Source organism: Panicum virgatum, chromosome 3N, assembly GCF_016808335.1.
Source record: "Panicum virgatum strain AP13 chromosome 3N, P.virgatum_v5, whole genome shotgun sequence".
In the NCBI taxonomy this organism is placed as follows: Eukaryota; Viridiplantae; Streptophyta; class Magnoliopsida; order Poales; family Poaceae; genus Panicum; species Panicum virgatum.
The window spans coordinates 67597848-67625798 of record NC_053147.1 but is presented as its reverse complement, the minus strand read 5'-3'; the positions used below and the strand labels follow the sequence as shown (position 1 = coordinate 67625798).

Sequence of the window (27951 nt, the reverse complement as noted above, 5' to 3'; positions counted from 1 at the left end):
GCATACATTTTCATCTCAAATTTATCATATTACGTTAGCAACATTTTTATTCTAAAATTCTCCGGCAACAAACGGAATTAAGTGACCTTCAAATCCGGATGTGTGCTTCATCCCCAGAACTGGCGCTACCTCCGGACTCTGTTTGTCTCAGTCCCAAAGCAATGCACCGGCAAACCTATATAAGACTATAAGACAGACAAAGTTTTGTAAATGAGTAGAATTACGAGGAGGTTTATGCCAGTGACGACAATGTAGAATAGACGATGCTACCAATATGATTGTGAAACACCCACACGAGATTCAGATTTAAGATGTTTGCAAGACCACGAGGCTATTTATTTAGTATCATGTCAAATGACAGCAGATGGTGAGATCACCCATTAGAGAAAAACAGCTACCACCAGCTTATCAACCATTAGCAAACCATAATTTTTTACCCCTCTTCAGCTGAGATTATCTCAGTCCAAATGCTGAGAAACTTTAATATCCATGTGTTATGAACATACTCTCAAAAGAATATATATGTTTAACACTCATTGACCATAAAACCCCTCTTCCATACTGTACTCCAGTTGGTAATAGAATCACACAATTATACAACAACTTTGGTAAAACCATGACTGATATTGATGCTGGACTCTTTACCGTCCGAGCATCTCCAAGAGTTTGTCATATTTTACTTGGCATATCTTGTGTTTTGCCAACTTCTAAAAAGATATGCCACAAGATATGCCAAGTAAAAAAAGAGCTTATCTCCAACAGTTTGGCATAATTCACTTGCCAAATCCAGATCTAACTTACATCAGGAACCCCGAGAGAGAAACAAAATTATATTTATGCCCTTCCACCTCTTGAAAACTTAAATCAGGAACCCTTCTTTGTTATTTATTTCTTTTTTCACCCTCCCACCTGATTAGAAACCACGATGCCAACTGTGCGCCGCGCGCGTATATTTACGCGCTGGAGGCTGGTTTTTCCCAAATTGCCAAAAATTGCCAAGTCTTTTGCCAAACTGTTGGAGGAGTATTTTTAATATTTTTACCAAAAATCAAAGATGACAACTCGATTTGTCAAACTGCTGGAGATGCTCTAAGTCCTAACTCTCCATTCCTGGTCACTAGATAACTGCTCCCTCTGGAATCCCTACGCTGCTACGCATACCATATAGCTTCAACTAACGCTGATTTACTCGCCGTCTCCCCGCCGCGCCCGACGCATGATTCGCGGACCTCCTCGTTGGTGAGGTCGCCGAATTGGTTGAGGCCGTATGCCGTTTCCCCGTCGGCTGCGGCGTTGAGCTGGACGACGACGCGGCGATTGGCCTTGAACAAATGGTACCGGCACTCCTCCTCGCCGACGTCTCTGTAGGTCTCCCCATACTTGGCCTTCCACCCCACGAATTTCCGGCGGGTCTCCTCCTCGTACGATCGCTCGTCCATCCGGGGCTCGCCCCCGTACCCAACGGGGATCTCCTCAACGGCGTGGCCGCTGAGGCCGGATGTGGTCACCCCGGCGGCGTTGGCCCGGGCGACGCGGCGGCGGGCGTCCTTGACCACCGCGTACCGGCACTCCTCTTCGCCGGCGTATTTATAGGTCTTCCTGTACTTGGCCTTCCACTCCACGAACATCCGGCGGGTCTCCTGCTCGTACGCGTCCGGGGCCTCCGGAGACACCAGCAGCATTAGCAGCGCCGCCGCCATGAGGGCGGCCGTGGAGCCCCTCATCGCCGCTACCCGCGAGGCCAACGACGGACCCCGCAGATCAGGAGTGCGAATGGGCTGCAAAGTCTCGCCTATGGGATGGGCCTCCGATCCGTTTCGTTGGTCCGGCCTCTACTAATGGGCCAACGGGGCATCAACTTTCACTGGGCCACACCGTAAAAAAAAAACTCTTCACGCAGCACTGCTACTACTACCGCTACTGGGCCTTCGAAACCCGCCACCGGTGGGGGGGCCTACATAGCTATACGCGCTCCCACGGCCCAGTGCTATTTGAAAGTACTAAATAAAATTTATTTGTAAATTTTTTTTAGGGATGAGTGTAATTTTTCGTGACGAATCTAATGACGATAATTAATCGATGATTTACTACAGTGATGCTATAGTAACCATCCTCTAATCACGCGGTCAAAAGCTTCGTTAGATTCTTTATGGTCCCTAGCGCAGGGGTTCTGAAGTTGGTTTTGTAAACTGACTTTGTTTGACACTGTAATTAACAGTGAAATGTTACTATTCCTAGCGCCAGCAATTACGCCAAACAAGGCCACGACCAAGATCCCCCGCGCCGCGGTTTTCTGCTCTCCCGTCCACGCGAGTCGCCGCCTCGCCCCGCCTTGCGAGAAACCCCAGCGACCCCCAACCCTCGCCGCCGCCCGCTCCCCTGCCCCTTCCCGCCGCGCCGGCGATGGACATCCGCCGCCCGCCGCCGCGCTCCTCGTCGGGCGGGGTGGAGCCGCGGTTCCGCCAGGTGGGCTTCGTCACCTCCGCCGAGCCCGGGCCCGCCGCCGCGCCGGCGCCCCCCGCGGCGGGCGCGTCGCCGCCCGCGTCCGACGGGCTCTCCCCCGTCATGATCCCGCCCCCGCTCATCCCCGACCACCTCCCCGTCCCCGTCGCCGCGCCCGGGTCCGAGTCCCTCCTGCCGTCGTCCCCGCCCCCGGCCTCGTCCTCCCGCCTCGACGCCGCCTCTGACCTTGGCGACGACGACGACGACGACGTGTCCTGGGCGCGCCCGCCCCCGCCCGCACTGCCAGGTACCCCTATGCGATTTCGCAACTTTGCAGTCTTCAGTCTTCACAATACGCGATTGCTATAGTTTCAAACTGCTCTGTGTCCATAAATCCTAGTATCTGAGTATGCTCAGTATATGGATTATACTATCGTTTATTCATATGTGGAGGTATAGTGGTATTGCTCAACACTAGTAATTGCAAGCCTATAGTATGGAAAAAAATATTCACACTGGGTGAGACCTAGTTGCTTCAGCGTGACCAACAAACCAGTATTATGAATGTCAAAGCAGTATCATGTTACCTATGAAGATTAATGTCAGACCAAACTTCCATGCATGTTAACCAATCATTCGGTCTTTATGAATCATGATGGGGATATATTACCAAATAATCGCTGCCGGTAGCAATCAAAATACACTATGAACCATTGGTTGTGTTTAAAAATGTGCAAATTGCCCGTTTCGTGCGCAGTATGTATTGTGGAAAATGGATTGTGCTGTATGATCATCAGTCACCTTTGGTTTAGTATGTGTTATTATTTGTTAACAATCATGCTTGCTAGAGAATGCAAACAGCACATCGTCTTTATCATCGTCAATTGCATAATCTTGTTCTTCTGTTATTTATTTCAGAACCAAACAAGAGAGTCCTTAGTGAAACAAAGAGTGAAGGCGATCCTACTTCAGTTCCACAGAAACCAAAGCTTTCTAAAGCAGAGAGACGTGCCATTCAGGAGGCTCAGCGTGCTGCCAAAGCTGCTGCGAAGGAGGCAGGTAGTTAACTTGTTTTCATTATTTACATTATCTGATTGTCACAGTGAATATATACAACCCACATAAGACACTTAGTCCCGACCAGCTTATCAAGGAAATTTGAAGTAAAACTTTACATGAAGAAAAGAATGAGGAGTTTTGTTTTGGATAAAAGGGCGCTCTGCTATGGTTCTCTGTTTGCATTTGGTATCATTCAGATTCAGATTCAGAGTAGCTCACCTGGCTTATTTGAAGAAAGGAACTTTATGTATGCGTGAAAATTGCAGGTTTAAAATCAACATCCAAGGCGTCAGATGTTAACACCAAAACATCAAAGCAACCCAAGGCAGGAAAGGCATATCTAAAGAAAGATGTGACCCAAGTTAACCCTCCGGTTGCTTCTGATAAAAAGACCGACGAACGCCTGCCTGACAAAGATAGAAAAAAAGATGTTCCTCAACCCCGTATGCAATTTGATGATGTACACCGGGTGGTGAAAGCAAAGAAGCGTTCAGTTGTCAACCAATCTGAAGCTCGAAACAGAGTCGAACTGTTCAGGCATCTGCCTCAGTATGCACATGGCACTCAGCTTCCTGAACTTGAGTCCAAGTTTTTTCAACCTGATCTAATGCATCCTTCTGTGTATAAGGTAATTATCAACTACCATGTTTCCAATATACTGTAAATAGTTCTGTTCAAAGAAATTAAAAATAAAAATTATAGTGCAACCTTAAAATGGTGATTTATTCCATCCTACTTTGCTGATTCTGTGGGTAATATAACTGACATGAAACAGATAGGTGTAAACATATTTTTTTTTTTCATGCATGTCTCAGTAGAGGGTATTTATCTGATAGGACTGTTTAATTGTTTGTTGTTATGGTAAAAACCAAGTGTCTTATCCCCCTGGGACATTTCAGGTTGGACTTCAATATTTATCTGGTGACATATCTGGTGGCAATGATCGTTGCATAGCAATGCTTCTTGCATTCAGAGAGGCAATAAATGATTACTCCACGCCTGCAGAAAAAATTCTCAGTAGAGATCTTACTGCTAAAATCAGTAGCTATGTGTCCTTTCTCATTGAGTGCAGGCCCCTCTCAATCAGCATGGGCAATGCTATTAGGTTTTTGAAAAACAGGATTACCAAGCTACCACTTGCATTGTCAGAGTCAGAAGCTAAAGCTAGTCTTCAATCTGACATCGATCATTTTATAAATGAGAAGATAATAGTTGCAGGCAAGGTCATTGTTAGTCATGCTGTCACAAAAATCAGAGATGACGATGTGCTATTGACATATGGGTCACCCTCTGTTGTTGAAATGATTTTTGACCATGCTCATGAACTTGGAAAGAAATTTCGTGTTGTGGTCATAGATTCTCGTCCAAACCTTGAGGGACAAGGATTGTTGCGCCGATTAGTTGCAAAGGGTATCAGCTGCACATACACACACATAAATGCTGTATCATACATCATGCATGAGGTTACAAGAGTGTTTTTGGGCGCCTCTTCAGTATTATCAAATGGTACTGTCTACTCCAGAGTCGGGACATCTTCTGTTGCTATGGTTGCAAATGCTTTTGGAGTTCCTGTTTTAATGTGCTGCGAGGCATACAAGTTCCACGAGAGGGTTCAACTGGATTCTATATGCTTCAATGAACTCGGTATCCTGTTGTTGCTGTTTTTACTATAAGATATTTGATTAGTCTACTGTTAAGGAACTGCACAAGACATGATATGCTATCTACTCAGGTGACCCAGATGCTATTTCAAGAGTTCCTGGGGGTGAAAGTTTGAGTCATCTCAAAAACTGGGCTGAGAACGAAAATCTTCATATTCTGAATCTTAAGTATGTGTGTTGTTTCCTGTAGTGCTGTTCATAATCCTTTGTTAATCTGTGTATAATCAAATTACTTCATGCACCTGCAGATATGACATCACCCCTTCCGATTATGTTTCAATGCTCATAACAGATTATGGAATGGTAAGTTGTGCTTCAGCTTCTCATTTAACTTGTTTTTAAGCAAATTGTATTGCATTCATTCTAATTCCTGCCAGCTTAGTGCTACTAACATATCAGTGTGGTGTTCCTATAACCATATGCTGAACAAACTGTCAACTAGAAAGAGGATTTTTTTTTTGTGTGTGGTGGGGGGGGGGGGTTACCACTTTGATTATATAATTTTGAGCTGCAAATTTGTTTATGATATTTAAGTTAAACCGTGTGCCATTTGATCCATTGAATTGATGACCTGTTTTGCTGTCGCAGCTCCCACCTACTAGTGTACCAGTCATTGTAAGAGAGTACCGCAGGGAGCACGTATGGATATAGAAGCCACTGTTTTCTTTTCTTCTTTAATTCGAGGTATGATAATTTTAACAGGTTTTGCTGTCTTGGTGGAATGGTAGGGGGTTGGTGTGAGCATATGTTTATATTTCATTATTGCAACCATCAAATGGTTTGTTCTCCCCTGTAATTGCTTTATGTGTTGAGTTGAAATAATATAAAATTTTGCATCTGCCATTGGTAATGGAAGCATAAACTATTACTCTTCCAGCATATTCGAAGTTTGATACTGTTCTCTTATATTAGTTATGATTTTGTATCATATGTGCATGCTTGTCTATTTTCTCTACCATTTGCTCTAATTTGCTCACCATCACATAAATCAAACTTTTATCCATTTATAAGGAATAATTTTGGGCAACAATTTACCTAATGCTGTCTGGTTATGATTTTATTTCCTTTTATTTGAAATTTCGTGCCTGAACTTTGAACTTATTTCTTTCGGGTTTCATCTCTAGCCTACCCCAACTTGCTTGGGAAAAAATGCTATGTTGTTGTTGTATTTGAAATTTCGTAGAGTGCATGACCTGCACAGTTGGTCAGTTGCACTGACATGGAGTACTTAATCATTTAGGTTGGTTTCAATTTCGACTTCCTGCCAGCAAGGATTGCTGTTTTGACTGTACATAGAACAGGCCATGAGCAAAAGCTCACATGTGCACAGATGCTAAAACCAAGCACCATTATGGTTGCAGGCTTTGCTTAGGTTAAGAAAAAATAGCATCTTGGTTTCCAAGGAATGGTTGATTGTTAGCCATATAATCATTATCCTTGAGTCAAGTGATCAAACCTGAATTCCCATGAATAATGGGTTTCAGCTCATCTGCCCGACCCTAGCTCTGCGCATTTTGGCCCCCCTGCACAATCTAACCCCATTTACATTTTCTGGAGACATTGTCGTTATGCGTCATCATTTGCAATCTCTGGTCACCTTCTGGTGTTATGCGCACATGAACACCAGTCTCCTGCCACCATCAAGAGATGCCCAGCACTGCAGCCATTCCCCACCTCGGTGTCGATCCACAGCAACAGACCCTACACTACACTTGATAATATCATGTCTACAAGTTAGATCTATCTCCCTTAGTCATCTTGGAGCTCATCCAGTCATCTGTCTCGACTCCCTTTTGGCTGATGGTGCTGTGGATCACTGCAATTGTGCAGTTGCTGTTTGATGAAAAGTGATATCATATATGGTCCTTGTTTAATGGCAAACACTAATGGGCATCTTTGGTAGGGTTGATGCCAGGGCGCTCGGCTTTAACACTGCCTATTTTCAGCTTGCCAGAGCCAGAGGGGAGCCCCAGCATTGGTGTCGCCTTGCTACGCCGATCGGGACCGTCGTCGTCTCCGGCAGCCATTGGTCCCCGGCACAGGCGCCAGTCAGTGAAGTGTCTGGAAACGTAATGCACAACTGGAATCTCTGAAGCCTGATTTTGATGGATCGGCGACCGGAGCCCCAGAGTCGGCGGAGACCTTGGGGTTGGTATCCACTGGCGTTGTGCAAGGCTTGCACTCCGCCATGCCTGCCCGGTCCAAGATGTCGAGCATGTACTGCCGCTGAGAGAGAACCATACCATCAGCGTTGCGCTGGACCTGCATCCCCAAGAAGTGATGGAGCTCGCCCAAATCCTTCATGGCAAATTCCTGCTGAAGGGCCGAGATAACTTGCCGCAGGAGCTGTGCTGAGGAGCAGTGAGGACGATGTCATCAACGTAGAGGAGCAGGTATGCCATATTAGTGCCACGACGGTAGATGAACAGCCAAGTATCCGACTTGGCTTCCACGAAGCCGAGAGAGACCAGGTGCGTGGCAAAACGACTGTACCAAGCATGAGGGGCCTGTTTCAGCCCGTAGAGAGACTTGTTTAGGCGGCAAACAAAGTCTGGGTGAGCAGGGTCCTCGAATCCGGAAGGCTGAGCAGCAAACACTGTCTCCGTCAGAGTACCATGGAGGAAAGCATTCTTGACATCGAGCTGGTGATCAGGCCACTTGCGGGAGAGAGCCAGAGAGAGTACCGTGCGAACTGTGGCAGGCTTGACGACTGGGCTGAATGTCTCGGCAAAGTCAACACCCGGGCGCTGAGTGAAGCCACGAAGAACCCAACGTGCCTTGTAACGCTCCAGAGAACCGTCGGCGAGGAACTTGTGCTTGAAAATCCACTTGCCGGTGACAATGTTGGCATGTCGGGGGCGAGGAACCAGATCCCAAGTCTGGTTCTGAAGGAGAGCAGCATGTTCTTCTTCCATGGCGGCCCGCCAATTGGGATCAGCAAGGGCATCGCGGAAGGTCTTCGGGACTGGAGACAGTGGTGCAGCGTGGAACAGGAACGGTACGCGAAAACCATCCTTGGCCCGAGTCGTCATGTGATGCTGATTCACCGTTGGGGCAACAGCGACAGCACCACGAGGAAGAGGCACAGGTGCTGCGGGAGCAGCGGATGCTGCTGGAGGCGGCTCGACGGGTTGGGGACGCCTGGAGTAGACACGTAGAGCAGGCGCCGCGCGCGGCGCCGTGGGGGCGGGGGGGGGGGGGGGGGGGGGGCCCGGGGAAGACGCCGCGAACCCAGGCGGAGAGGACAGCGCCGCGCGTGGCGCGGATCCCGCACATGGGAGTGCAGGAGAGGCAGGTGATGGGGCCGCGCGTGGCGCGGGGACGACCGTCGATGGCTAAGGCGTGGCCACGCGTGGCGCGGGCGATGGCGCAGTGGGCATCGAGGAGGGAGCCGTGGCCGCGCGTGGCGCAGCACCCGCATGAGGGAGGGCAGGAAACCCCAGTGGAACCCGTGGCGCAGGAAGCGGCTGCACGTCCGCAGGAGGGCGACCGGCGGCAGCAGGAGTACCTGAAGGTCCTGCAGAAGACAGTGTCGGCAGCCCTAAGGGAACAGACGCCGGGTTAGGGAGTTCATCTAAAAAGGTGAAATCCGCAGCCGTGGGAGGTGAAGTTTGCTCGGCAAAGGGGAAATTGGTTTCGTCAAAGATAACATGACGAGAGATGATGATCCTATTGGTGGTAGGATCAAGACAGCGGTATCCCTTATGGTGAGCAGAATAGCCAAGGAAGATGCAGTGAGCAGAACGGGGTGCAAGTTTATGGGGAGCAGTGGCCGAAAGATTGGGGTAACACTTACAACCGAAGACCCGAAGATGATCGTAGGACGGCGTACTGCCAAGGAGGGCAAAATGCGGGGTCGAGAAATCAAGGGTCTTGGTGGGCAAGATGTTGAGGAGAAGAGTTGCAGTGTGCAACGCCTCGGCCCAATACGAAGGGGGCATGCTCGCCTGAAACAGAAGGGAGTGGATGACATCGTTAGTGGTACGAATGATCCGTTCGGCTTTACCGTTCTGCGGAGACGTGTAGGGACACGACATGCGAAAGAGGACGCCATGTGTCAGGAAGAAAGTGCGTGCGCTGGAGTTGTCAAACTCCCGGCTGTTGTTGGTTTGGACGGCCTGGACGCGGGAGCCGAACTGGGTAGAGACATAGGCAAAAAAGTTAGATAATGTCGTGAAGGTGTCAGATTTCAGCCGTAAAGGGAACGTCCACAAGTAATGTGAGCAATCGTCGAGAACAACCAAGTAGTATTTGTAACTAGAGACACTGACAACAGGAGATGTCCATAAGTCACAATGAATAAGAGCAAAGTTGTTCGATGCCCGAGAAGCTGAAGTACCGAAAGGGAGACGAACATGTCGTCCTAACTGACACGCATGACATAGAGAATCCAAACTTTTATTACAAGCAGGAATAGCCGAAGCGAGTTTGGAGAGGGCCTCGCGACCAGGATGACCAAGACGACGGTGCCACAGCGAAACCGGCGTAGAGCTCGCGACAAGAGAGTGTGCCACGGGAAGCTGCAGAGGGTAGAGCGGGCCGGAGCTATTGCACCTGATGGTCACGGTCCGCGTGAGAAGATCCTTCACAGAGCAACCATATGGGTCAAACTCCACAGAACAGTTGTTATCGATAGTAAATTGGTGAACAGAAATAAGGTTCTTGATGAGCTGAGGTGAAACAAGAACATTATTTAATGCAAGAGAGCCAAGGTGTGCCGTGCCGGTCGCGGTGACCGGCAAGAGCGAACCATTACCGACAACGATAGAGGTGGGAGAGGGATACCGTGGGGTCGAGGAGTGAGAGAGAGAACCGTCATGAGAGGTCATGTGGGAAGAGGCACCTGTATCAAAGTACCAGTCGTTGTTCATCGGCGGAGTGAGCGTCATGGTGCTGAAAGTAGAGGCGAGGGAGCTCTGGACCCAAGCCGGAGATCCCACCATGGGCTAGTACGGTGCCTGGGAGGGCCAGGCCGACGGCGCCGGCTGCTGCGGCTTGAACATGGGCTGGACAGGAGCTCCGTAGGCCGGCAGGAAGGCCTGCTGGTGGGGGAGCTGCTGGGCCGCCTGGGGAAGCTGTTGGCCCCCCTGAAGAGCCAGCAGCGCCTGCTGCTGTTGTGGGCCGGTGCGTCCCTGGGGAAGCTGGGCCAGGGGAGGCGTCCGGGGGCCGGGCCACATCTGGATGGACCCGGTCCATGGATTGTAGGAGGAGGGCCAGGTCCCGCCGGACCCAGCGGACGCCCCGGGCGTGGAGGAGGGGCCGCCAGAGGAACCGCCGCCGCCAGGGGCAGAGGTGCCGCCTGAACGGGTGCGGCGGTCCTTCTGCTTCTTCTTCTTGTTCTGCTTGGGGGCGCCGGTCTGAGGAGCGCCGCCATCGGTCGGCGCGGGCTGGCAAGGTGCGGAGGAGCCCGTGGCGACGAGGGCGGTGGAGGGGGCAACAGGGTGCTGGACCATGTTGATCTCCTCGAGGAGGAGCTCATTGCGGACGGCGGCGAAGGAGGGGAAGGGGCGCCCGCGCCGGAGATGAACGCCGATGTCCTTGTAGCGCTCGTTGAGCCCGCGAATCACGTTGAGGACCAGTGTGCGGTCAGTCACGTGTTCGCCGAGGTCAGCGAGGTCGTCGGCCATCTTCTTGAAGCGCTTGCAGTATCGGTGATGGAGAGATCACCCTGTGCAAAAGCGCGAAACTTGGCGTCGAGGTGGAGGGCGCGGGTCTCCTGGTTACCGAGGAAGTGACCCTCGATGGCGAGCCAGGCTTCATGGGCGGTGGCGCGGTGTTCAATCACGGCCTCAGCGAGATTAGAGGAGATCGTGCTGTAGAGCCATGATTTGACAACTGCGTTCATCTGAGTCCAGTCAGGAAGGGCCGAGGTGGCGTGGTCGCTGTAGATGTGATCTTGCAGCGAGTACTTCGTGACGGCGAGGAGGAACTGCTCGCGCCACCGCGAGTAATTGCCGGAGGAGGTGTCGAGGGTGACCTGCACCAGACTGCGGGCGTTCTGGAAGGAGACAGCCTGGGTGTGGAGATTGAGGATGGCGGCTGCCTCGTGGAGAGCCATGGCGTGAGAAATGTCCAGGCCGTCCCCAGGAGCCGGGTCGATGGGATCCGCCGCGGCGGCGACTGGGTCGATGGGATCTGCCGCGGCGGCGGCATCGGCCCGGGCTTTGGCCACCCGTGCTAGAGCAGCACGGACGCGCTCGGCGGCGGCATCGCAGTCGTTGGAGGCAGCAGCGGCCTCCTCCTCGGTGGCCTGAGCCTCGGCGAGGGCAGCCTCGCGAGCAGCGGCGCGGGAATCCGCGAGGCGCTTCTGCTCGGCGTCGGCGTCGCGGCGCGGCGCGCCTGCTCGGTGGGGTCGACGATGGAGGTGGGGGGAGTCCCGACCATACTGCTAGCGCAGGGGCGCGCGGGTGGCGAGGGAAGAGGCCCGGTCTCGTGATACCATGAAACAGAGTATGGCTGGGAGGATTAATCGATTGATTATGAAGGAGCCAAGGCTCAAGTACATATAGGCAAGGATAACCCTAAGAATAGAAAGGAGCTAATCTAGGAGATACTTGCCAAACATAACCAACTAACCAAAACCAGGGAGATAGGCAACAGCTGATCCCTCCGGGCCCAAGAGCCCATACATCACGCTAACAGTGGCTGTAGCCGCCACTGTTGGGTGTCCATGTCCTGGAGCGTACCTTGTCGCTTACCTGGGCTGCTGCTCAGACAGGATCTTCAGCTGGATCAGCAAGAGTAGACGAGGACATGATTGTTCTCGGGGAAGCTAGCTCTCAACAGGTAGCCCGTAAGCTATTGGAATTTTTTTTTCCAATTTCTTGTCAACTTGGCAGCCATCGTTGTCAATTTGGGGTCTTGTTGGCGTCCATCTCTGCCCAAGCTGTTGGGAGCAAAGGTCTGCCATGGCAGCGCCCCTTTCTTAATATAATCTGACCTGAGGAAAGAGCTAGACGAGACGCTGCCTAGTGGTCGATTATTGCCTGGCAGTCTTGCAGATTGCAGATGTAGTTACATCTACGCTTCATCGTCACATGTTCTTTGCCCATGAACCTCCATGGCCCTTTAATTTGTTTTCTCGCCAAGGATCTGAAATTCGCTCAACGGATTGTAAATTTGAAAGTGGTTTCAGAACAAGGATCCGGAGGATATCCCAGAAGCTGAAAAGCTTCTCTCATCTCTCTTTCCTAGGAAAGCCATACCTACCTTTTTCTGTTTCTTTCCCAGCCATCTGTTTCACCTAAAGCTGAAGAGTTCCTAGGCATCTGCTGTTCTACAGCGAAAGCCGTGCACTGTGGAGTTCCTGGCTGGCGCCGCTGCTGTGCCACCCAGCAGCAGCTGACTCGTGAACAAGACTTGTACGGCGTGGTGTGAGGTGGTTGTATCATGCATGCCAAGATGCCCTGCTTTGCTTTGGCTATCAAAGATGTTCACACATGAGCAAGGATACGTGTATGGTAAGGAAGCCTGGATGAGCCATGAGCCATTACCCTTAATCTCCTCCCTCTCGTTGCCTTGCCTTGTCCGCTCATATTATTTCTCTCGTCGAGCTTCAACTTAGGCTAGATAGAGATGCCGGCAACGGCTCATAATCCGCCAAAACAAGTACTCATCATATATGTTGTGACCGCTTGTCTAATCCCCCAATCAATTGAGCACTATGTCGTACCCGGCATCACTGTTCAGTCATTTAGCCTATTTACATACTGTTTGAATGCTACACATTGGTACAGAATTTCTGATTAATCGGTTGTTTTGATTGTTTAAACAATTGTTTTTCTTGTTTAAACATTCAGTTGATCAACTGTTTACCATTTAACGTTCAGGATAACACAACCAGGATAACATTGCCGACGCCTATCTACATGCTGCGTCGTGGTAGATGTTACCAAACCAGCTTGGATCGCACACGTGTCTCGCATCATCCCAATGTCCATATCTATCCTCTCCTTGGACATCCTCACGTCATCAGTGTTCATATCTATCCTCTCGTTGGACATCCTCAAACTCTTTCTAAAGTTTAACAAAGACATAAACGTCGAAGCTATAACATGAGAAATATACAAGCGATATATACAAGTTGCTATAACTTGAGAAATTTTGGTAAAAGGGAAAACATCGAAGCCAAGAAAAAACATTTGTAAAGTACTTTAACCCCTTTCCTCCCTAAAGTGAAGACCATTATTCATGTATAACAAGACCTCACCAATCACCTGTAAAGGAAGTCGTTTTGAGTTTGTCTTAAGTCAAACATTTGAAACTTTGACTATACATGGATTCTTTTGGGTTGAGTTTGAAAATATAAAAAACGATGTAAATAGCTTCATCTTGAAATGTAGTTTCATAAAAGTATGTATTGACTATATTTTGTAAATTTTTTGTAGCAAAAAAAATGGTCAAAATTATTTTTGGAGACCGTGTCGATGTCTGAAACGACTTCTTTTACCAATACGGAGAGAGTATACCTGATGATCCATATGATGACCGGCCTGGAGCCCTGGACCCCTCTCATGAAAAACTACGAAAAAAGGCAAGCAGCGAGCAGTAGTTTTCACAGGTTTTGTTGGTTTCTTTACCCGAAGAGATCGTAGCCCCTTCCTGTTGGGGTTCCCTATTATGTGCCGACACCATGCAGCACGTTGGCACGTGCTCCTTGGTAGCTGCCCCTGACCAATCACAACTTCACAAGCCTGCTCTCCTTGGCCGGACATGCTCACATGAACATCTGGGGCTCTGGGACGTGACGCGAGAAAGGAGAGAGAGCGAGGCCTGAAAGGTTGCGAAAGACCAGTGTGTGTGTGTGTAGATAGACTCTGTGTCCTCCCTTTTTCGCTACCGACGACCACCTTTCAAACTTCGCCGTACGTGTCATGTCTAGCAACATTCCTACCTGTTGATAGTTTTTAGTTTACAACTGTGCCACATAAAGAAAGCTTATTATTATTATTGTTCACATCAGATCACAGGCATGCATGGGATCCACACACACATAAAGAATTACATTTTAAAATCGCTGGTAACTACTGTTCCAACTCCCAACTAGTGTGATCTTTCCATGCTCTACAATGATGTGTACTGTACTCAGAAAGCTGATGATGGACAATGAGAGCACGAGCTCGACAGGTTCGAGAAAAGTCGGAAAATTAGAGCTTGATGATGGTAACACATTTCACCATAACACACCCAATTTCTGGAGCTCAACTCACTAGGCTCAACAAGCTTTTTGTAGAAGCTAGCTCTTATTATCCCTATATTCTGCTTGTCTGCTTTCGTTCAGATTAACCCGACTTATTTTAGTGTATTTTCTCTCACAGAATACTATTGAATCGGTCGAAAAATCAGAATACTACTAAAGCAGGAAACTAAAGAAGAACTGAGCTTGATAAAGGTCGCCATCTATTACCTTATTAGCAACCTATTAGTGCTCATATATTTGCTAAAGTTTAGTCCACCCTATTAGCATTCCTTGTTGGATGGACTATTGCTAAAGTTTAGCACTTTCACTCATTATCACTTGAACCTAATAACTCATTATTTTTCACATGTGTTACCATGCATCAAATGTCGTTACCTACGGATCCGACTATATATACTCTGGTCATGGCAAGTGTGGAAGAACATCTCACATGTGGCGGACCTGCAACTACACATGAGTGTGGTATTGATAACCACCATGATCTCTGTGGCAATGATCTCGACCTCCTTTTGGGTGAGTAAGCACCAAACTTGCTTGTCGTCTTCCCGGCCCCAATGGCTAGCTAGCTGCTGACGTGGGCCCGCCCCACCGTGGTTGGACGCCGTTCACCATTGCAATAATGCAACTCCAGAATTTGGACATGGTGGGCTTGCCATTTCTGCCACAATCCTTAGCCATCCATCCCTATTATATACCCCCTTCTTGCTCCGATCCTTCACACAAATCTCATCAGTCGCAGCACTCTCAGTCTCACTACTCACCCATCCACTGCCACCCCAAGAGCAAAGCTCAGCTCAGCTCAGCTCAGCTCAGCTCGATCAGCTCGCCGTGGTCTCCAATGGAGGCGCCTCCGTCGTCTCTAGCGACGGCCAACGGCACCTATGACGACGACTATGTGCTCAACCTGTCGCTGACGCTGGGGCCCACCTCGCCGCCGCCCTCCTCTCCTGACCATGCTGCCGCAGTCCCGGCTTCTGACGGTGGCGGCGGCAGAGGTGGTGTGAGGCTCTTCCCTTGCCTCTTCTGCAACAAGAAGTTCCTCAAGTCGCAGGCTCTAGGGGGGCACCAGAATGCACACAAGAAGGAGAGGAGCGTTGGGTGGAACGCTCACCTCTACCTCCCCGCGGAGACATCCACCGCCGCCGCCGTCCCCAGCATGGTTGCGCCGCCGATCAACCAAGCAGCTCCTATGGCGGCGGTGCCGATCCAGGTCTCGCACTCGTGCCGCTCCTCTCAACGTGCGCACCTCATCGACGACACGGCGGCGATGCTCGGAGGATCTCGCTACGCCGCTGATGGTGATGATGGTGGCAACGGCGGCTTGTCGCGGTGGTGGTACGCGGAGGGCGGCCAGTCGTGTGCGCTCAGCGGGGACGAGAGGCAGAAGCAGAGGCATGTTGATCTCAACCTCAAGCTCTAGCTACGTACTACGAGTTAGTTTCCCATGCTGAATGCGTGAGGTATTTATTATTTTCTACTTTTGATTTCTCTTTGTTCCTTTCTTTCTTTCTTTCTTTCTTTCTTTCTTTCTTTTGTTGCCTAACTAGTGTGTAAAGTACGTCCTTCTGTCGATTGTACAACGGCTTATTGTAATGTTCTCAAGCTGTTGTCAAGTTGCATGATGCTGCCTCTGTCCTGCTGCCTGCTGGGTAACAGTTTGTTGGGCCAGAGAAGTGTGGAACACTTTGGAACACGTTTATTTTTTTTTCTTTTGTGCCATGGTGTATTCCTCCGTCCTAATTATCTGGTGTTTGCTCAGTTTAGTGTGTAAAATCGACTGTCAGTGCTTTATTTATCTCTATCTGACCAAGAGCACCTCACAGCTAATTGGTATATAGCTAATTTTAGAAATGGTGGATCCAAACGGGACCAGCTAATGTGCAGAAAAATCTCTTCTAACAAGCTAAATAGCAACTATCCAATTAGCTGGTTGAACCTAATTCCAACTAATCAGCTAATGACTTAGCTGGTGGATCCAAATGGAGCCTATGACTGGCTGAAGATTCTCCTGGAGGGAGAAACTCGGAAGATTGTTTTTTCTTTTGAAAGATCCGAACAGTGACCAGTTCCGGCTTAAATTAATAAGAAGAATTAAATATGAAAAAAATGAGGTGAAAAATATGCATGGTTTGTATGGCTTTCTCTTATATATGGAATACTTTTGACTCCCCAGCATGTTTTACTTGATGCATAAAACTTGGAAAAATTATAATTTCATCCACTAATTGTCGGTTATTCCAACCAGATTGTTCATGGCAAGCAAGATGCTTAGTTCACGCAGGCTAGCTGGTTATAAATATGCTGGTGGGCTATTTGCTATTTGCTATTTGTTTGTTTGGATTCTCAGTGAATTCAGAAACAGTTATTATGAAATTCAATTACACAGACTTAAAAGATAAATAAATAAATAAACACTTCAACTTCACAGTAGCAGTCTTTTTTCAGATGGTCAACACTGTTGATCAGACAATTATGGAATATCGAACATTGTCACTTCCTTGCCAAAGATCTGAACTTGATATGTGGGCCCAATTTTGTTGGAGCACCATTAATGTGTTGACATTTCATCTGTGCTACCTAATATTTAGACGTGACGCAAGTGAATCGCTTCATTTTAACGCTAAGTCATTTGTACGATTTACGAATAGTGCACAAACCATTTCATGCATTTTTCTTTGTTTCCATCCTATAAGGCACCAAACAAACTTCCCTAAGGCCACCCCAAAAATTGCACCCCGCAGTCATATCCAAACCATTGGCCCTGTTCGCTGTGCTGGTGCTGAAGGCTGCTGCTGGAGTGGTGTGAGAGAAAAATACTGTTGGCTAGCTGGTGGCTGGAGCTGCTAGAGTGGTGTGAGAGGAAAACACTACTGGCTGGCTGGAAGCTGCTGGAGCAGAACAGGGTTATTATGTACTCAAGGAATTGTACCCAAAGAAATGATTCCATCAAAATCGACGGCTCCTAACACTAGCTACCGGACTTCAACGCGATCGAACGGTTCAGCTTCTAAGGATCCACGCTTCAACGCGTACCCCTTCGCCCCCGCCGCCGCATGTCCGCGCGGCCCTCGACCAGCGTTCAAACCACGGTTTCCTCGAGTAAAATAAAAAAAAAACACCACACTCTCCCTCTCCCCGTGGCTGCCGCCTCCTCTCCCCACCTCCCGGAAAAAAATTGCATGGGCGCCGCGCGCACCAGCGACGGGGTGCGCCCCCCTCATGGCGCGTCGGGATTGGACGGAGTGCACGGGGGTCTCGCGCGGCTCGCCCCCTCGCGTCCCTGCGCTCGATCGCTCCCGGCTCGGCCCCTCGCGCGGCTCGTAGCGCTCGGCTCCTCCTGCGAATCGTCTTGTTGCGAACTGAATCGTCTCGTAGCGCTCGGCTCCGCCTGCTAGCGGGAGGCTATTGTGACCTAGGTTTCCAGGCGTCCGCCGTCGATTCGTCTTCCCCGCACTACTGCCCACGGCGGAACAGTGGCGCCGGAATAGGTGCCATCTCAGCTATGGAAGAAGGGCTGCGCTGCGAAGCCCTACCCGGCGACGGCCACGCCGCGGACGGAGCAGAAGGCAGTGACGGCCACGCCGTCGACGGAACAGCAGGCGGCGACGGCCACGGCACCGACGGGGCAGAAGGCGGCGTGCCCGCGACGTCCCTGGGCGATCGCGAGCAAGCTATTCTGTCGTCGTCGATCCTTAGGTAACTTGTGTGGCTGCTCCTCGCTTCATCATGATCCCCATCCATGTCTTGGTTATTGATCCGTGTTGTTACTCCCTGAGGAAGCTCCTGCGATCCCTCATGATCGTTAGGGTTTATTATTACACCTCACTATCAATTTTCCAAATGTAGATTAAATGCTCCTTCTGCGAATCATGATGTTGCTTGTGATCGTGGAGAAGAGGAACAACAAATACCACATGTTGGAGCAGTGGAGATTGAAGTACCAAATGAGGTAAAATAAAAGTAACAAACTTCACAAACAATATCTAATATTTTTTGTTATGTTAGACCTTTAATTGATAATTATTTGTATAGGATGTGGTTGATAAATATGCTGAGATGGCACCTAAAGTTGGAATGACTTTTGACTGTGAGAAAAAAGCTTGTGAGATGTACAATACCTATGCTGGACTTGTTGGCTTCAGTGTTAGAAAGAGCAGGACGAAGCGCCGCAAATCAGATGATAGTTTATCTCAGAAATATTTTGTTTGCAGTGGCCAAGGACTTCGGAAAAATGAGGCATCACAAAAAGATATTACAAGGACCTGTTGTGATGCTCGTGTCCAGTTTAGTATCAGCAAGGAGAATGTATGGACTGTGCAAAAGATTGTAGTAGAGCACAACCATTATCTTGCCAGTCCAAATAAGATACATAAGTGGAGGTCCCAACGAGAGATTATAGAGGCAGATAGAAAATTAACTGGGCAGGCACGACGGTCTGGAATGAAGCCATCCCAAGTTTTCAATTTTATGAAGGAGCATTATGGAGGGGAAGACAAAGTACCATTTACTAAGATGGATTGCTATAATGAGATTGGTCGCGAGCGCAGACAGTACTTAGAAGGCAATGATGCACAAACATTATCTGAATATCTGAGAAATAAACAAGCCCAGGACCCAACATTTTTTATGCAGTTGAGGTGGACAAGGATACTGGTCATATAGCAAATTTCTTTTGGGCAGATGGTCAGTCTATCATGGATTACAAATGCTTCGGTGATGTTGTGTTCTTTGACACCACATTTCAAACAAATAAGTTTGAAATGCCTTTTGCTCCGATTCTTGGCACCAACCATCACAAGCAAACAATAATTTTTGGGTGTGCACTCATGTTCAACGAGACTATTCCATCATTTGTTTGGCTATTTGAGTCCTTTCTTCAAGCAATGTCTGGAAAGCACCCAAGCACAATTTTCACAGATCAAGACGCGGCAATGGCAGCAGCAATTGCTCATGTATTCCCAAACACAGCCCACCGCCTATGTTTGTGGCATATTCGCCAAAATGTTGTCAAACATCTTGGTCCTATAATTAAAGCGGCAGAGGACAAGGCAGAGGACAAGGCAGAGGACGAGGCAGAGGACAAGTCAGGTAACAAGTTCAACAAGTTCTGGGTGGATTTCAAAAGTTGTATCTACGAAGACAGAGCAGAGATTTACTTCACAAAGAAATGGGATGAATTGTTGGCTAAATACAACCTTGAGGATAACACATGGATGTCAAACCTATATGCTTTGAGGGCAAAGTGGGCAGCGGTATACCGTGACTCATTTACAGCAGACATGCACTCGACCCAGAGGAGCGAAGGTATGAACAATGTCTTCAAGAAAACATTTCATAGGAAACTTGGTCTTTCAGAACTCCTTGTAGAATGTGAAAATGTTATAGTCACTCTAAGGTCAAATGAGAAGGATGCTGATTTTCAGTCACGTCGAAAGATCCCAGCTTGCTACATTCCAAATCTGCCAATGTTGAAAACTGCAGCTGAAACATATACGAGGAGAATGTATTCAGATTTTGAGGAAGAGTTTAAAAAACAATTTACGTTGTCTTGTGAATTGTTGGAAGGTAATGGGACAAACTCCACATTCTTTGTGAAGTATATGCAATCTGAACGTGGAGCAACAGTAGTATTGAACAAAGAAGATTCAACTATTACATGCTCTTGCCGGATGTTTGAATGCATAGGTATGTTAAGTATTATCTTCCAAGCTGTTTAAATTGCATCTTGTATCCTGAAATATTATTTGTTTAAATTTGGAACTATATGTTTCAGGTTTATTATGCAAACATGCTCTTAGAGTCTACAATATGAATGGGGTATATAATTTGCCATCACAATATATACTGCCTAGATGGACAAAATATGCTAAAAGTGGATTTTATATTGAAACAAAACAAGGATCCGAGGAGGGAGATTTGAATGCACAGGCAACACTTATATCTCGATAGGCCACATCTCTTGCATTGAAGTGTTCGTCATCAAAAGAACTACTTGATAAAATCTAGAAAGCCATGCATGACTTGAACTTGGAAGCGGATACTTATCTAAGTGAGATGCATGATAAATCCAATGAGATTTCCCCTACTCCAAATGAATGTGTCCGAGATCCACTAAATGGTGTAATATCATTCAGAATCCCTCCAGTCATAAAAGGTCCAAAGGAGACACGTTTTAAAAATGTTCTTGAGAAGAACCCAGGAAAGAAGAAGAAGAAGAAGAAGGGTGCCCAGAAGAAAGGTATCCAACTGTTAAATGCCTTTTGTTCTAGTGTAAAATTTTTTCTAAATATTTGTTTATCATATATTTTGCATTGTAGGTGACGATCTGGAACATGATGATATTGAAGCAAGAGACGAACGTGCTGAGACAAACCAAATAATTGTAAGACAATACCTATTTTCAAAATTTATTCCATTACATGCATGATTTATGAACACTTTCTTGTGGTAAACACATGATTGTAATGTTGGGGCATCTTCAACCATGAATGCTCCTTTCGTCCAAGGTGGATATACTAATGTCGCAATGCCCCCGTTCAATTTATTTGCCAATCCTTCTGCAATGGCTCCTCCATACATACCAGGAGGGTACACAAGTCTCTTAATGGGAGTTGATCAAGATGCTACAACGCAAGCTGCTGTTAGGAAGTTACATTTTGATGAATCTATGTAGACATGTTCTCATGAAATGAACCATATTGTTTTGTAAACTCAGACCCTAAGAACCTCAATTAAATCTTCAAAGTTGATGAGTAGAGGTTACTATTCACAATCAGAAATTTCAGAGAATAGTAAAGTCTGAAACAGCATCATTTAGCTGTTTTTGAAAATTATTTCTGAGCAACATTGCATCTAAACTTTGGCTCCACAGTAGCAAAATGGGATCTATGAACATTGGTGAACATGTACTCTCATTTGTTGAGCTAGAAATTGGAGTTAAGTAATTTTAAGAGAGCTCCAAAAATCCATTTCAGCACTGGGCGCCAGACTTAGGGGGACAGGAGTAAAGTATGAAACAACATCATTTAGCTGTTTTTGAAAATTATTTCAGAGCAACTTTGTATCTAAACTTTGGCTCCACAGTAGCAAAATGGGATCTATGAATATTGGTGAACTTGTACTCTCATTTGTTGAGCTAGATGTTGGAATTAAGTAATTTTAAAAGAGCTCCAAAAATTGATTTTAGCACTGCACATCCTGGGCGCCAGACTTGAAAGAAAATTCTAAGTCTGGGCTGCCTGACCACAGTGATGCTTAAGGAAGTTTGGAATTATTTTGTGAGAAATTTGCTTTGTATGAATGGCTGTAGTTCGCCCAGGAAGCGGAGCCGATGCGATGCGAGCCTGCATTCGTGCGCGAGCGGGCTCGAAACCTGCGAGGGAGCCGAGCCGCGCGATGGTGCAGGCGGGCAGCGCGCACGATGGCGAGCCGCGCTTCCGCGCTCGGGACCCACACGTCCGGCGACGTCCAATCGTTGCACGCCACGAGGGGATGTGCACCCAGCGCCCTGTGCGCGTGGCGCTCACGGGATTTTTTTCCCACCTCCCCCTCGCGGCCTCCGTATCCCTCTGTCGCTGTTGCCGCCGCAGGCGCCTCCGCCGCCACCTGCTGCTCTGCGCCATGGCCGACGAGGTCCGTCGGGACCGGCCGGGGCTCGCGACACCGGGCAGGCTCCTGGCGCCGGGTGGGCGGCGAGGGGCCCGGCTCGAGGCGACGCCAGATCCGACGGGGGACGACCATGTGCCACCCATCCCCCGCAGGCAGAGAAGGGGCCGGGTCCTCGGCGACCAGCGCGGCCACCACCGGCGGACACCACGGGCGAGCGGCGGGCCCCCTGCAAGGGCGCACGCCACGTCCCGGCGAGGAACCGGCGCCGCGCAAGGGTGCACGCCGGCCCCCCGGCGGCATGGCCAGGATCCGCGCGGCGCCGCCTCCCGCGGAGGCCCATGCGACGGCATCCAGCCCGCGCGGCGACGCCCCCGACTGTGCCCCAATAATACATGTGCTGCATATGCTTTATTTCCACGGATTGCCCATGGTGAAGTGGTTCGGCAACATGCATTTTTGGTTTTGTCTTCAAGCTTTATTTCCACGGATTAACCTATGTTCAATTCAATCAGAGTGAGGAAATTGGCCCAAACTTACCATGGCCAACTTGACTCTGCCGAGAACTTCAAAAGGGTTGCTGTCAAATTCGAGAACCAGGTGTTCCATGAGGCTAACAGTAAGGTAATATTTTTTACCCTCTGGAAAATAGAGTTGATATCCAATTTGATCCTAATACAGTAGGATCAGAGTTATTTTGGCATGTGAAGTAAAGTCAGCCTGAAGATTTATCCTATGACAACTTAACTGAATACCTAATTAATAGAAAGCCAATAAAAGTGCTTCGTTGGATCTTTGTTCGATGTCACACTCGATCTGTATTGTGTACATTACTTGCGAGATGCCAACAGTTGAGAAAGGAAGCCTCATGCAGCCCATGCTAGACCATGATAGATGCAGGCAGACTACTGGTTTCTTTGGAAAGGCTTTTATTTTTCTGCCTGTCACTGACCATCACAAACTTGTGAGCACGCGCACACTACAAATTTTAAATTTCTGCAACTCAAACTAGCATCAGTAAGGTAGATTCAGCTCATAAAGCCGGTGTACCATATAACTCTGGACAACTTAATGCTTCAGTTGCTAAAGATAGCACTTGCACCAAGTTTAATTTGGAGGATGCAAAGCATGCATTCGGAAATTGGTTGATCAGTTATATCTTTTATTTTGGGTTTTTATTTTTACCGTTTACACTTAGATTAGATCAGAGTATCAGACAACATTTTGCTGTTTTGCTGGTCCAAATATAGATTTTCTATGAGTGGTCAGTTATATCTTTTATTTTGGGTTTTTATCTTTACGGTTTACACTTAGATCAGAGTATCAGACAATATTTTGCTATTTTGCTGGTCCAAATATAGATTTTGTATGAGTCGTAGCTTGTAGGAAAACTAACTGGAGTTCATATCACAATTCATGTTGTGTCTACTCAGTAGGAATATTCAAAGTAACTATGTTTTTGTCTTATTGGATATCCATGGAAGCATCCTACTTTCTATTATCATAAAATTTGTCTTAAGAGAAGGTCCAGTTCATAACAGATATTAATAATTCATTTAGTTAGTTTGTAAGTATGTAGCACCCTTACTTAGAGTTGTTGTTCTAACCTGACAGATGCATGCTCTGAACTAATTCTTCTTGCCCCTCTGCTACTCCTAATCAGTTTATTTTTTTAGGCTATCAACAAGAGCTATCTGATATGCTGCCGAAATGAAATAAGCTTAAGGTTGAGGGTAGAGCCTTGAGTGGATCAGGTTTTGAAGAAGAAAAAACTTCAGGTAAAGTTTTTTCCTGGTTTCTGCTTGACAGAGAGAGAGGAGGCGGATCGGGCCGGGGTGGCGAGCTGGGCCGAGCGGGGAAGGAAGGGAGGAGGGAAAGAGAGAGAGAGAGAGAGAGAGAGAGAGAGAGAGAGAGAGAGAGAGAGAGAGAGGGAGAGCTGGGCCGGGGTTGGTCTGCGCGGGAGAAAAGAGAGAAGGAGAGAGGCTGTGGTTTTAAAATTTTAAATTTAATTTTGCTCTATGGATGTGGTTCTGTAATTAACATAATAACTATATGTTACATCTTCTTTGTGTGAAACATTTATTTCTTATTTTGGACTATAGATCATGTGTTGTTTTTTGTATGTCTGAAATGCACCCATAGCGTTAGATATGATCATTTTAGTAATTTTCATTTGCATGGATATGATCATTTTATTCTTAACTATGGAAACATATTATGTTTTATTGTCTTTTGGTTGTTTTGATGTGCAGGGACAAAGTGTCACCCGGAGCGTTAGCACGGGCAGCCTGTCCAGGAAGCACAGCCTGGACGGCAGCAATACCAGAATATGCTCAAGAGTTTTAAGTTTTGCCATGGATAGAATGCATGATGAACTGCTGAAGCTTAATGGCAATGGCTTGCTATGCACAGTTGTGATGATATTTTTTATGACTGAAAACATGATAACTTCTTTCTGTTCTTTCTGTATCTCTCACCCTTTTATTATTGCTAATCTGAGGGATATGCTAATGGATTTGCCAGACTTTCTTTACAATGTAAAATATTGCAGTGAGAAAATTTGCTCATATGTGCTACAAGAAGATGCTATAAGTGAGCAATTGCTTCAAAGTTCTTTCTAATTTTATCTGGAGCACAGGTATGTTTCTCTGATGATTACCTTGAATCATGAACTTGCCACTTTGCATTGCTGTTAGTTTTTTTTGGTTATCTTCTCTGGTTAATTGAGTGATCTTCTGATGGATGCTTAATTCTAATACACTTGATCACTGAAATTCCAGATATTCCTGGGCAATATAATCTTACTCAAGTGTCATGCGGAGAATGAGATAATACACACCCTTGCATTCTTAGCTGGTGCCATGGTTTGGTCACAGGTACTAATAACTCACCTCCCTAGACCATAATCTATGTTAAGTCAATTATGTTTTCCCCCTATCTATATTGCACTCTGATTAGCTTTAATAGTCTTTCGGCACTTAAAATGGAATATGTACAAAGTGAGATATTTGCTACGTTTCGTTGAACCGGCAGCTATATCGTGCTCTAACTTCAAATGTGTGGCAGAACCACCTGAATTATCCCGGCTCAAGTGCGCAGGGCATCACCATAAAGGCAACACTAGCTCAAACGCACTTCAAACGGAACAATTCTTGGTCTGTCGGGTAACGTCCCGATACAACCACCAGTTCTCGGATCGAACAAGCATACCCCGCACGAAGGCGAGTCCAGAGATATTACAACCACAAGTTTATAACATAGGCAAAGTATTGATTACAACATGTTTCAAAGTACTTATTACAAAACTAAACTTAGTACCTCAGTTATACAAAATATAAGGGTAAAACTTCAGAGTTTAAACAGCGGAAGATAAAACACGACGGCCACAACACGATGCCAAAGTATACCAGGCTAGCCCAAGCATGGTATTACTCATCAAAGTCATTGCCGGCCGAAGACGTATCCCACTCGACGGACCAGCCAGGAGGCAAAGAGCAGGGCCAAGGCAAACTAGCGACCTGGTCCTCAAAACTCATACCTGAAAAAGGGTTTCAACAGCAAGGCTGAGTATTCTAATACTCAGCAAGACTTAACCGTCAACGGGTATAAGTAGCCCACTTTATCTAGACTATGCAGGGTTTGTGAGGCTCTGGTTTTCCTTTTGCTAAAAAGCAATAAAGAGTAGGTCCTTATTTTCAAGTTTTAGCTTTCCAGATTCTAGTTGATTAACCATTCTATCTAAGCAACTACTATTCAATCATGGTAGAACTTTAAGTAAACATCAAGATTGATCATAATATTGTTGCTCTTATTACTCTGTGTGGCAAAGAGATTAAGCAGTCTCATTTCATCGTGAGAGGCGGACGATTCTGAATCGAAATTCAACCTTGCAAGGGTAAACCTAGCACACACGCTTGAAGCACCGTTGAGTCACCTCCAAGCAACCGTTGACCTTTCTTTCCGGCTTGTGGATAGGAACACTCTCCCCGACTATAGGGCTCCCCTCATCCCACAGGGCACTTCTCTCGTCCCATAGGGCACTCTATACCTCGTCCCTCATAGTCGTAGTGTTGCACAACATAAAATAAAACCTATCCCTAAGAGAGAGTGTCAGGTATATCCACTCCCCGGTCCAATCGGTTACTAGGCTTACCGCGTACCATATTTACGGCATGTGGCTAGTACTTTCAAAAACTTAACCAGCACTACCACACACCGCGACCTTAGCAAGTTCATCAACACAGACGGGGTCTCACCAAAGGTCATGATATCGAACACGACCCCGTCCGTCGTCCTTATATTGATAACAGAAAGTAAACACGCAATTCCTATAGAGCTCGCGAGTGACAGGCAATCACTCGACTTTTACCGGTCCTATAAGTTTAGCAAGTAGTCGAACTCAGGTCTAGTGTTTAGTACATAGGTTCCTAGGATCATGCATCTAGGGTTTCAATTCAAATCCTAAGAACTGTAAATGCACAAGTAAGTAATAACAGTAAATGATAATAATTTGAAATATAGGTTATGTCCGGGGCTTGCCTTCTCGGTAGTTGCTAACTATTTTAGCTCTAGGCTCTTCCGAACTTTGGTCCGGGGCTTCAGTTAGTTCAGCAGTGTTCACTTGGACTTCAGGATCACCTCCCTCAGGCTCCTGGATCAGCTCGTACGTCCCGTCCGACAAAGTAGGCGTATCTATATGTAATGCAAGAACAGAATTATAAACACACATGGGCAATCATTTATAGAGTAGTTAAATAACAAATCTAACTACACAAGGCATCATGATCAACAGCACAAATGAAGTTGACTAACTTCATAAACAAGTGGGGGTGGTTTCTTATAACAAGCAAGTCATGGTTTGCTAATAAATCAACAACTCAAAGAAAAAACAGAAATAAATTTAGCAAAAATTACCCTAAACAGAACATGAACAGAGTAAGCTACCCTGTAAAAATCATGCTAAAACATGTAGCCATTTATTCACAACAAACCATTCATTCAGATCACACCTAGAATAAGCTTGAATTATACAGGTCAAACTAGAGCAAAGAAGATGCTCAAAATTTAACAGGAGGTTTACACAGAAAATAACTAGCAACTGTGAATTTTTCATGATTTTATCTGCATAGAATTAACTCTGAGAAAATAAACAAAACAGACACAAGTTTAGGAAGATTCATTTTTAGATCCTGTTCTATTAATGAACTGATTCTCAAACTTCCTGGACAAGCTAAAATACTCAATAATAACATTAAGAAATATTTTCATGATTTATTATGAACATAAACTATTTACCATAAATAAAGCCTACTAAACAAGGTTTAACTCAAAGAAAAAGCTATGCATGAGAACTGATCACGAAATTTTTATAGAAAAACTAGTGTCACATGAGTAAACTACCATAAAAATTTCAGAGCAATACAAGCTTTCAATCATCAGTAAATAAAAAGATAAAATAACTAGTATTCATATACCGAGTGACACAAATCTAATTTTCCAGCAAAAACTTTCCACAAACATCTATCATATTTTGATTCTACTGGATAGAGCTTGACACAAGGATTCCAGAACATCAAGATTTGCCTTTTTCTGAATTTCCTATGAATTTCTATAGAATTTCAAAGTTCTCAGCAAAAATTACAAAGGAGTCCTTGGTGGCACTATTCAACTGAGTCTAGGCCTATTCAAATAACCCCCTGGGTTTTCTTTTCTTTCAACCCGAGGTCCTTGGCCCGGTTTGGGAAGGGGAACAGGGGAGGGAGCGCTGGATCCCGGTGGCGTGTGTCGCCGGCGGCGAGGGGAAGGGGGCCAGGGAGCTATAGGGGACCACGGCGCACCTGTAGAGGGTCTTGGGTGGGGCTGAGGTGGACTGAGGCGACGGCTCAACGGATCCCGGTGGCCGGCGGCGAGCTGGGTTGACGGAGGCGGTGCTCCGATGAGGCGTAGAGGGGAAGATGGGGCTAGGGAGGTAGAGCGGCTCCTGGC

At 47.0% G+C, this 27951-nt stretch overlaps 5 protein-coding genes and 1 long non-coding RNA gene across 8 annotated transcripts; 4 read left to right on the top strand and 2 right to left on the bottom strand.

The window, feature by feature from the left end:
• Window positions 1-1151: 1151 nt before the first annotated feature.
• LOC120668057 (oryzain alpha chain-like) lies at window positions 1152-1724 on the bottom strand. Its single transcript, XM_039948009.1, has one exon. The coding sequence runs from the start codon at window positions 1722-1724 to the stop codon at window positions 1152-1154; it is 573 nt and encodes a 190-aa protein (XP_039803943.1).
• Window positions 1725-2330: 606 nt separating this feature from the next.
• Window positions 2331-6052, top strand: LOC120666964 (probable translation initiation factor eIF-2B subunit delta). The gene is made up of 7 exons (XM_039946956.1): window positions 2331-2749; window positions 3361-3501; window positions 3768-4129; window positions 4401-5145; window positions 5234-5330; window positions 5411-5465; window positions 5751-6052. The coding sequence occupies exons 1-7, from the start codon at window positions 2404-2406 to the stop codon at window positions 5811-5813; spliced, it is 1809 nt and encodes a 602-aa protein (XP_039802890.1). The 5' UTR covers window positions 2331-2403; the 3' UTR covers window positions 5814-6052.
• A 4056-nt stretch (window positions 6053-10108) lies between these two features.
• LOC120668056 lies at window positions 10109-11793 on the bottom strand. Its single transcript, XM_039948008.1, has 3 exons — window positions 11739-11793; window positions 10843-11501; window positions 10109-10801 (listed from the first exon to the last, which is right to left on the bottom strand). Exons 1-3 carry the CDS (start codon window positions 11791-11793, stop codon window positions 10109-10111), a joined length of 1407 nt encoding a protein of 468 aa, XP_039803942.1.
• LOC120666963 (zinc finger protein 6-like) lies at window positions 11562-16080 on the top strand. The gene has a single exon (XM_039946955.1). It carries the CDS (start codon window positions 14981-14983, stop codon window positions 15779-15781), a length of 801 nt encoding a protein of 266 aa, XP_039802889.1. The 5' UTR covers window positions 11562-14980; the 3' UTR covers window positions 15782-16080.
• Window positions 16081-18450: 2370 nt separating this feature from the next.
• On the top strand, window positions 18451-20880 carry LOC120666962 (protein FAR1-RELATED SEQUENCE 5-like). The gene is made up of 3 exons (XM_039946954.1): window positions 18451-20046; window positions 20135-20599; window positions 20679-20880. The coding sequence occupies exons 1-2, from the start codon at window positions 19056-19058 to the stop codon at window positions 20308-20310; spliced, it is 1167 nt and encodes a 388-aa protein (XP_039802888.1). The 5' UTR covers window positions 18451-19055; the 3' UTR covers window positions 20311-20599; window positions 20679-20880.
• Window positions 20881-22337: 1457 nt separating this feature from the next.
• On the top strand, window positions 22338-24662 carry LOC120666961. 3 transcript variants are annotated; one of them, XR_005671965.1, is made up of 4 exons: window positions 22338-22399; window positions 22482-22590; window positions 23643-23744; window positions 24219-24662. It is a non-coding gene; the product is annotated as an uncharacterized LOC120666961 (long non-coding RNA). The 3 variants fall into 3 exon arrangements; XR_005671966.1 differs by having other exon boundaries at window positions 22340-22407; XR_005671964.1 differs by having other exon boundaries at window positions 22345-22590.
• Window positions 24663-27951: the final 3289 nt, after the last annotated feature.